Genomic DNA, 10849 nt, shown 5'->3' with positions numbered 1-10849 from the left:
TACTTTAATTCTTTTTGCATTGTTAAATCTACTCCAGTAGAGGGAACTTCCATGCTGATACTTTAAAATATAAACAATTGTAATAGGTGCCAAGTTACTTTAGAAAGCTGTCTAGATCAAATATAATACAAGGGGCCAACCAGAAATATTTCTAAGTAACTCTGAACATAAATAAATCAGTTCATTAAAATGATTTGACTAATAGTATAACTAGTAAGTAGAGTTTTACTATGACCTCCCCAGTATGTCTCATTAGAACTTATCAAAATTTATGTTCGTATCCATAAAGCATTTATATGTGTATCTTTAATATGACAAAAATTATTTTCTTGAATGGGTTTCCCATGCGTGCCAAAAGGTGTTTTCACTTCACCAATTGTTGTCATTTGTAAATATTTAAAGAGTCCAGTTTTCTAGTTGAAAACAGAAAAGGTTAAGCTTATATATCAGAGATCATATGGTTTAGATATAGGAGTAACCTTTTGACTTTATGTGGTATACCTGTGACCGAAGAGTCATACTGTCAGAGTGTTTCCTTCTCACTGCCCAGATTAGCTGAATGAATGGCAGCCTTTGTAACATCAGTTTTTTAGGTAGCAAATTTGATGCTGTAACAATTTCAAAATACCTTTTATTTTCTGAAAATATAAATGGACGATTCAATTGTGATTACATTTTAAAAAGAAAAGCTAAATTAGGTGGCTTTCTCAAGAATTATTAAAATGTATTGTTGTTTCCAAGGAATATTATATTGCACGTCTATAGAGAAGACAAATAAGTCTTCAATTTCTAATTGAGTTAACAAACATAATTTGATCTATGATATAACAAAAGAAAACTAAATTTATTCATGTTTTATATGTTGATAAAAACAAGAATTCTGGCTTCATGCCAAGGTATGAATTTGTCCTAAAGAAAATAAAACAAATAGTATAATTCATTGGATTAAATATTTGCATGCATGCTACCTGCATGCTCACTGCTTGAAGTGGTTCTTCCTAGCTATTTTTTAGAATGTGTGTTTAAATATATGTATGTGTATATGTATACATATGTCTAGATGTGTGTATATGTATATAAATATAAAAGACTATATAAAGACTAAAAGTTTACATACATAGAGAGGGAAGGAGGGAAGGAAGAGAAGGAGGAAGGATGCAAATCTTAAAAGCAAATTTGAGAGACTTAAAAGAGATTAAATGCACAAAGTTGCATTTGTTTTGGGGGGACAGAATTGTTAAGTGATTAAAAACCCAATGTCATTGCCACAAGCTACTCAAGTATCAGTATGCTAACTTAAGTAACAGACCATCTTAGCCATGTGTAAAAATTTTGCAACAATTTCTTCGGTTAAATTTCAGTGTTCTAACCTCAGCAGTGATGACATTTTGTTCTGGATGATTCTTTGTTGTGGAGGAGCTGTCCTGTGCATTGTAGTATGTTTAGCAGCATCCCTCGCACCTACACACTAGATGTCGGTTATCACCTCAACCCCCCATCCTCAACTGTGACAACCAAATATGTCTCTATACAATACCAAATGTCTTCCGGGGAATAAAATTGTCCCACTGGGTTAACTGTTGCCAGGATGTGAAATATTTCTCATGGGAAAAATGAGAATAATATGGAAAGTATTTAGATTTATGATGTGTAGACCTCAACAAATATGAATTCTTAAATTGAAGAAGGCACTTCTAGATGCCAAGAGTATGGAAATGAGTAAAATAGTTTCTGTCATAAAGCAGTATACACTATAAAGATATGTAAGTACACTAGTAACTAAGTACAGTACAGAGAATAAAGTACTTTTGGTGCTGGTACAAGCAAATTCAAAATGCTTATAAAAAGAGAAAGTTGTGAAAAATAAGTAATGTGACCAGTTGAGAATTAAGGAGCACTGGAGCACGTACAACGTGTCCTCGAATAGCATTGTTTTGTTCAACATCATTTGGTTGTAGCACCGAAGAGAAAAAATAAAATTGATTCCCAGCAGGGGCCACTGTTTTCACATGGAGTTTGCACATTGTCCCTACACCTGCGTGGGTTTTTCTCTCCTTATGCTCCAGCTTCCACATCCCAAAGATGTGCAAGAGAGGTGAACTGGTGTGTCTACATGGCCCCAGTCTGAGTGAGTGTAGGTGTGGGTATGAGTGTACCCTGTGATGGAAGGGCACCTTGTGTAGGGTGGGGGCTTGCTTTGTACCCTGAGTGGCTGGGAAAGGCTCTGGCCACCTGAGACCCTCAACTGGAATCAGCAGGTTGAAAAATCATTGTCTTATTTGTTTTGATTAATATTTCTTAAATGTACCTATTGTTCACATTTATTTCAATGTTTAATATTAGAAATGTTTGAGGTAAAGTTTGTTTCATTTATTGTTGTTTACCTTAGAATTGCAGTTTCCAAGAACCTGCTGAGAACATTAAGGGAGGACTTACTGCATGTTTCATTTTAAAAGGCAGAATCAAATGTTATATGGGATCTCCAGGTGATTTGTATGCTCAGAAATACTGGTCTAGTGGACAATTTAAAATGAAAAGCATTAGTTTGAAGCATTTGGTCTATCTGGACTGTTCTTCTAGAAACTTAAAGAGGCTGTAGAATGTGTCTACTTAAACATCAAACAAGAAAAAGATAGTAGAAAAATGAAGATTTTCATTGCAACATCTTATTTCCATGTGTAAATTGAACAAATTCTGTACCCAAGGTAAGTCCTGCACACTGTCCCTTTTACCCTTTGCACAGTTCCTAAACTCTGCCGAATCCTGCTCATTATTTAACAGCCTAGTGTAGTTTTAAAACCACTAGAAAGGAAGAGAAAAATCTTCATTTTTACTTTTTTAAGTGCATAGAAAGCATCATAAAAGTTTCAGTGACCTTAAACTGAAACCCATAGATTTGTATAAAAAATGACTCTACTTAAGTGAAATGATTCAGAGAGAAGCCACACAACTGAGTTGAAAGGAAATTAAGCACGATTAAATGTTGATTGCATTAGAAATTGGAGGAAGTTTGCAGAACTGCTTTAAGATGTCTCTTCACTCTCCTCCAGTATATCAAGAAGCAGACATGAGCCTGAACCTTTGATGTGCCATTTGTAATGAGTGGCACATGTAAAGTTCCAAATATAGGTGAAAGGATGCATGGTCCTAAACCTGATATAAACTAATGCTCCCTGTTTACACAAAATATAGGACAATGCATAATCATATGTATCTGCATAAACCTTAACTACACGCAGCATTTTACTCCTAAGGGACAAGGAGGGCTCCAAGGCAAGAATCTGACACTTAGATAGACTTTTCTATTAAATCTTGTGTGTGTGTTGCACCATTGACAGTAACCACATGAATTTGACCCATGTTGTTTTTCTTATTCTACCTAAGAAAAGATTTTGCTCTGTGAGTTTGCAATTAATGGTAATATAATAGTATTCTCAGATAATTGTAAATAATGGTCACCCTATCCTCTGAGAGCTACCATGATATCTTTATTAACAAATCTGGGAAAGAAACTTTTTTTATTCTACTGTCTGCAGATAAAGGCTAAATCAACTCTTTAAATTGGAAGTATAGCCATCCTTGAACTGGACCTAACTCTCCAGCTTTATCCTGGTCTTCCACTAAGACAGAAAACCTCTATTTTCCCTTTCGAGACAGTCGAAATCTTTGTGACTCTTCAGGGCCCAGTTAAGAAATGATGACTTTTCTGAAGCTTTCCTTATCACCTCTCAAAAGATGTGAACTCCCTATTTTGATCCTCCATGGCGATTACCTCTATCTTACTTGTGGTTGGAACTGCTATATGTTTATCAGCCTCATTGCCTTTTTCTCCTGGGTATGGAGCTCATCCTCATTTCCCGGCCCAATTTAAGTTAGGAGGGGTCCACGTGACTGGGCTCTGGCCAATAGAATGTGAGCCAAAGAATATATGCCAGTTTGAAGCTTGACCCCAAAAGACTTCCCACACAAACTTCCATGCTGTTTTCTCATTCCTCATCTGCTAATGTGATTCAGACAATCCCTGTGGGTATCTGAGACTTTAGAGTATGGAAAGTCAAAGCCCCTGGGTACCAAATGTTTTAATAGAAACTGACGAACACTGGAAAATTATGAGTGCTTTAATTGTATTGATACTGAGCTTTCTAGGTTGTTTGTTACAGAAAGTTTTCCTACATTGACCAATTTATCAGTGTGTTTATTATATTTTAGTTATTTATAGTATTTGTCATGTCTTCTGTTTTCCACAGTGCCTAGGACGATATTTAGACATAGTAGAGATTCAATATGTGATTCACAATTTAAAACATCTTATGTTGAGAGCTAATGTGGAAAGTTCTAGAGTCCACATTAGATGAGAGATAGGAGCTGAGCAGAGGGCACTCAAATTCTCTAGGGAAGAAATACTGGAAGGTGAGTGCCAGGGCATTGCCAACAGCACCCTTAATTCATGACACCACCACTAGTAGCTACAGATGGGTTTTATATCATCACGGTCAGGAGTCTTCTTAAAAGAGGAAGCCTTTCCCCGGCAGGAAATGAAGAGGGTGGAGAATTTGAAGGCTTTGCCTTCCTGCCAGGTTGTAACAGAGAGGAAATCCATGTCAAAATGTGTCCCTGGAAGCATAACTCTGAAGCCTCAGGTGACCTTTGAGGTTATCTAGTGATAACCCTATTTTATGAGGAAGCTAATACTCTAAGTGGTAATTTACTTTCCCAAAGTTCCTGATGTAACACAAATCTTCTCTGTTATGGATACTTTTATTACTCTAAATTAATTAATAAAATAAGTTTTTGAAAATACCTTCTTCAAACAATGATTATTAAATGCATCCTCTCCTTCCATCCCCATTCTCTACCAAAAACCAAAATGAAACATATGTGTGACAGAAGAGTACATTTGTGTTGGAGAAGTCTGTCACTATTGTCCCAGGCTGATGCTGCTTGAATAGAGGCCATGGATACGGAAATGATTTAGTGGAATCGGTACTTTATGAAACCATATACACAAAAACAGTCAATCTGTAACACTGCTTCAATCCACAGATTCCTAGTTCTACTGCCTATTTATCCTCCCACTTCCCTCACTGAACCAACTTGCTCTTTGTCTTCATTGTTCCCTGTTCTGATGCCTTCAGACTCTAACACATCTCCTGCTTGGCCTTCCATTACCGCTTGGGCATAAAAACCTCCCACCTGTGACTCACTCTCATCCCACCCAAACTAGCATCTGCCACCTACCTCCAGATCACAGAGTAAAGGGTAGAGAAATAATACTAAGTGCTCACATTTGCTTTTGGTGCTTCTATGTTCCAAGAGCCCATTATGTTGATAATTATCTGTGCCTACGTCTGACAACACACACTGAACTCAGTCTCAGGATGGAAAACATAACAGACATGCATTCAGGATGCATTCTCCCAACAAGTGTGCACAGACTATCTAGGTGCTTCCCATACCTATTTCATCCAGTTATGCCAACAACACTTCAAAGGAGGCATTAGTATCCTCATTTACAAATCACTTGCTTAAAAACAGTTGATAAAAAGCATCACCAAGATCATACCCAGATTGGGTTAACACTAATGTCAAATTTATTAATGGAGTCTGGTGCTTATTCTTGCTGTAACGTCTTTTCTACCTCTTCTTTCCACTTTCCCACTCTAACTAATCCTCATCTCTCTTCTGTAAACATCCTTATCTGCTATCTTCTTTCATTCTCTTGGACTCAGTAGCTAAAATAAGGAATTGGGTTCTTCAGTCTGCCAGCATAATTTCTGGAACACTAATTTTCCGCTTTCTTTCTGATTCCTGTTCTGAAGTCTAGCTATAAAATTATCTATGCTGTTGTCTTTTCTCTCAGCCCAAAGGCAAAATGATTCTAATATCTGATTTACTCTTTCTTTTGAATCCTATACTCAAAAATTTAATAATGCATAAAAATGACCCTCTAGGTTTCTCACACTCGCAGTTTTTCAGATTCTTTGCCTTAAAAGAACTGCATCTCAATTCCTTTTCGCCTAGTAAATAACTTTGTCACACCCTGGAATTCATCAACACAGGGGCGATTCCAACTTAGAGATCTTGTAATTCCTACTGTCTCAAATCACATTGCATCCACCCAAACTCTATCTCCCAAAACACTATAGTTTAGCTATTTTTTTCTTAAAACTCTCCTGACTTCTAAAAGTAAAATGCCACTTCATTTTTCTCTACTTCATTTGTCAAGGGTTTGAGGACCCCGATTCTATAAATAAATTAATATTAAACACGCTGCTGGAAAATATGAAAGGAATTGGGATAAATATAGGTTTAAGGTAAATAGTTATTCCGTAAAACATTAATTAATCTGTTTATACGGTGTTAAAAGTTTCCTAGAACCGTGGAACTACTTACTGTAGTAGATGCCCATTTCTGAGTCTATAATAGCTGGACACCCCCAGGGGGCGCTCCGTCTCACAAAATATAAGTGACTGACAGGAGCGTGCCTAAAGGATGGGATCACTTTTGGGGTGTGGCTTCACAGGAGAACAGTGCACAAGAACAAGTTTGGTTTAGAAATAGGTTACAAAACCTATTGAGATTCAGAGCCTTTGAAGAATGTCTGTGAACCTAAACGTGTCCTGGGTATCCAGAGATCGCAAAGCAAGGGCTGGGAGAGGTGAGCACCATTCACTAGATGGATTGCCTTTCTCCTTGGTAGTCCTTTAGCTGACTCAGCAAAAATAGATGGGATTCGCAGAATTGCTCTTGTAGGAGTGTCCTTATGGAGGTCTGTATGTATAGCATTAGATTTAGTTGAATTCTGGACAAAGCCTGCTATATTTTCGTTTCTACTGAGCAAAAGTTGCCCAATACCTGCTACGACCAACTCATTATAAGAGCAGTGTCAGGCAATTAGCCTTTGAAAGACTCAGCCATTAGTCCTGGAAAGGAGTAATAATTACAGTTGTGATATAAGTTAGTTCCTGAAGCAGAAAGCTCACTTCCAGTTATTCTGGTGCATACAAGCTTGCATGTTCTGAGGTCCAAACAGTAGTCGTGACCCACTTATTCCCATAAAAGTGACCACAATCCCCTCAAGTGAATATCTTCCCACTTCACGCACGAAGTCTGCTTTAGTGTCACCCTCGACCTTTGTTATCAGTTGACGAAAAGCTATTGGTTTTCGCAATGTTGTGTTAGGAAAAAGAAATTACATAAGAGATCAAACATCAAATGTGAATTTAAAATTCTGCAGGTCTGGGGAGGCAGCCACATTTCGAGGGAAATGAGAAATGCGGTTCCCAGTCTGTGGAAGCCCACCGTTTCCGATGCAGAGCTGACCGCGGCGCTCCAGCTGTCCCCGGGGACCCGAGGAGCCCAGGGCCGTAGCTCCGCCCCGCTCCGCCGGCCGGTGTGGCCGCGATGCCCGCGGGCCCCCGCTCCCCGCCCAGAGGGCAGCAGGCGCGCGCGTGGCTCCGTGTGTCTGCGCGCGTGTGTGTCCGTATGTGGGAGATGAACTGGAGTCACACAACTGGGTGTTTCCTTCCGAGTGGTTCTGATCAACAATCCATTAGGGGATCATGGAAACTTTTTTCTGGATAAAAGGATGAAAACCGAGTAAGTACACAGAACTTTGAACTTGAAACGGAATGCAACAAATACAAGCAAAACCCTAACAGTAACCATGTCCATTCAACCCGTTTATTCCCTTTTATGTTAAAAGCCGTGAATGCTTACAGGAAAGTGGCAATTTAAAACTGAATGAAGGGAAGCAGTTAAGAAACATGAAAGGCTGAAAGCAGGACTGCTTTTAAAACCGGAGGAAAAATTAGGAACTGCTAAGGCAGGCTGGCTTGCATCCAGCTGCGCAACAGGCACTTTAGGTTTTAACCTACCGCGTTCTTCAATGCTGTTTTTAGTTCAGATTTACTTTGGTGTTGTCTTCTCTTTTCTGTGAGTTTAAGGATGTTGTGGAAATAAGGCATTACCGGAAGCAACAGTTTGGTACGCTCAGGTTATTAGTTACAACTGTTATTGATTTCTTTTTTTTTTAAATCAGGCCAGCCACTTTTTACTGTCATCCATGGAAGGGCTTTTATTAACCGTCTCAGACTTTTGGGACTTATGATTCTTTGGCATGATTCTTCGGAAAGTTCTTAAGCAGGATGGAGCAGTCTTGATTTAAGTTGTGAAAAAAGAAGACAGATTTGTACTTTTCATGCTGATGAAAAATAGCTGCTATGATTTTTCCGGCAACGTGGACAGGGGCCAAGTGAAGCTGAACTGGTCATGGTCTGTCATCTAGTGTTCCTTCGTCGTCGGCGATTTTGCCCCCGGCCTTTCTTGGTGGGCTTGGTGGTGGCAATCTGTCTCTTCTACCAGACCCTGACACTCCGAGGGACGAAGAAACTCTCAGCCACCGTCCCTGGGGCTGCCCCAAACACACCCACTGAAACCCAGACAAGCAGATGCAAGAAAGGATTCTCTCTGGACAAACAGTGCTTCCTTCTCTCGGATAATGCTCAGGAAATTAGAAAGGTAAGATGGTCATAAGCTTAACCTTGACATTTTCTCCAAAGAGAGCGATCTGCCTCTCTATCCTTTCTATAAAACTAAAATTAACTTCCATGAGAGCTGAAAGGGATCCAGGGTATATGCAGCCCAGAAAGTGACCTTATGACAGTGAAACACATGTTAACAACTTCAGCTTCTTATTTTACTTCCAGAAAGTCCTGGCCATTATTTTATTTCTTGGAATTTCACTTCATTACAATGGAATGAAATAGACAATTTGGAGGAAATGGGAGTGAATATTTTCTAAAATATTAGGATTCTAAGAGATCCGAAGTTCAGGCACATAAATCAAAGATTCTTAAACTTTGATAAACATTGAGCATCTCCTTCCTCAGGGCAGTCAGTGTGAGTGTCCAGACCATTCCAGACTTAAAGATACTCCAAAATTTTATTTTGTAATTGGTTAAATCAATTTTTCATTGGTGAACATATTTCTAGAGCAAATATTTATTTGCGAAGCATTTAAAAATAATAGGGTTCTTTAAAAGAATTCACACACTGAATTTTATTGTTTATGGAATTAGGAAAATGTAGATTATTCTATATTTATACCATACTAATTAACTTTACTAATCTCACTTGTCAAATGTTAGAGAAAAGACAAAGCACATAAACACACTCAGAATTTCTATTTTAATATACCACTCTGTTTTCGCTTGTCAGTGAAATGATGACATTTAAAATAGTCCAGCCTAAAAAAAAAAAAGAAACAAATTCACAATATTCATGGTAGCAAAGCCAAAGATATTTATGCTACAGTAAGAAGTCTAACAAGTAAATTTAGGAATCTATAAAGTACTCTCTTATATCTACAATAAATCCTATTATTATGGTTATTGTTTGGAGCAGAATTTCTTACTGAATGCCACCAACAGCACTGTTATCATTATTACTAACACCTCCAGCACCACTACCATTTTGTTTTAAAAACTCTTTTATGTATTTCATGTCGGACTCATAACCCAGTGAGATAAGCAAGGTCGGTATGAGTGTCATCATTTTACAGATAAGATGACTGACACTCAGATGTTTAGGTGGGCCACAGGCCAGCATTATGACACGGTACATCTATCCGATTCCTACTGCGGGACTGATGCTCTAAATAAAAGTGAATTCAAAGCTTTAATAACAATTTGTGCAATTATGACTCTAAGAACTTATTTAAAAACAAAATAATAGTAGGTTATAATAAAGAAAATTTGAAAACTTTTAGTTGAGTGACTTATTTTATCAATAATGTCAAGAAACATCTTGACCAAGAAGTATCTTATGCAGAAAATAGCAGATAACATGTATAATTAGAAACACTTCTAGATGAAACTTCAACTGCAAGTATGAATCAATTATTAAATGCTCTAAAGTAATCAAAGAATGTGTATTTACTATTCATTTATACTAGCATTAACCTCTTATTTGCATTTTTGTGGGGTTTTTTTGAGTAGATCAAATTTATGATGGGTGTAAACTGTGACTTTGAAAGTCACTTCTTGTTTCTTTCTAATATTAATAAACATATTCTTTAAAAACAGTTGAGATGACTTTGCTCTTTAAGTATCTAAAATTTTTGCTAAGAATTTTGAATAAAAAGGTTTTTATTCATTCACTTACAGTTCTTGTTCCCTACTTGACTTTATGTGATTCCTGCTTTTGTCTGTAACTTAAGCATATGTTAACTGTTATTTGTAGGCTGTCACAGAAAATTCCATTTTAGCTTTGGATCTTCTGCTACTTATAAACCATCTGAAACTTATTGCCTGCTTGTGTAAAACATTTACTCTTCACAAAAAGTGCCAAACATATGATGCTTTTTTTTTCAAATTATTCACAGTCTTATATATTTTAACCATAAGCAAGATTCTAAATTCAAATTATAGTCCAGAAGCCCAGTAGATATGAAAACTGAATTTCCAAACATTTGCCATGTGCCTCTATTTTTAACTTAACTTGTGCCAACCATTGGTTTAGAGCCAGTTTTTATTAGAGATAGAAAGGAAACTAGAAGGAAAGTGTCATGCAGAAGTTAGTTAAAATCAGTAGTAGATGATCCAAGAATTGAATAATCATCCAGTTTTGAAGATTAAATATTTTTTCAGATAGCTTAAGTGAAGGAAGAAATGTCTTCAGGGTCAAAACAGATTATTATTAAAAACAACTACTTATGAAATCATTTAAAAAATAACTGATGAGATACTACATAGATTTTCCTTAAGACCTAAAATATAACTTTCAGACATTTTATAGAAGAAGCATTTTTTCAATATATAAATTTGGGGTTTTGTTATTACTTTTATTG

The 10849-nt window shown here is 37.1% G+C and overlaps 1 protein-coding gene across 1 annotated transcript in view; it reads left to right on the top strand.

Moving 5' to 3' along the window:
- The first annotated feature begins 8271 nt into the window (after positions 1 to 8271).
- The window catches only part of CPED1 (cadherin like and PC-esterase domain containing 1), a 251847-nt gene continuing 249269 nt past the window's right edge, over positions 8272 to 10849 (top strand). The window contains exon 1 of the mRNA XM_006910573.2: positions 8272 to 8520. Coding sequence (XP_006910635.1) covers positions 8272 to 8520 — 249 coding nt within the window. The remainder of the gene's footprint in view (positions 8521 to 10849) is intronic.

This window comes from Pteropus alecto, unplaced genomic scaffold, assembly GCF_000325575.1.
Source record: "Pteropus alecto unplaced genomic scaffold, ASM32557v1 scaffold22, whole genome shotgun sequence".
NCBI lineage: Eukaryota > Metazoa > Chordata > Mammalia > Chiroptera > Pteropodidae > Pteropus > Pteropus alecto.
This window is presented reverse-complemented; position numbering and strand designations above follow the sequence as displayed.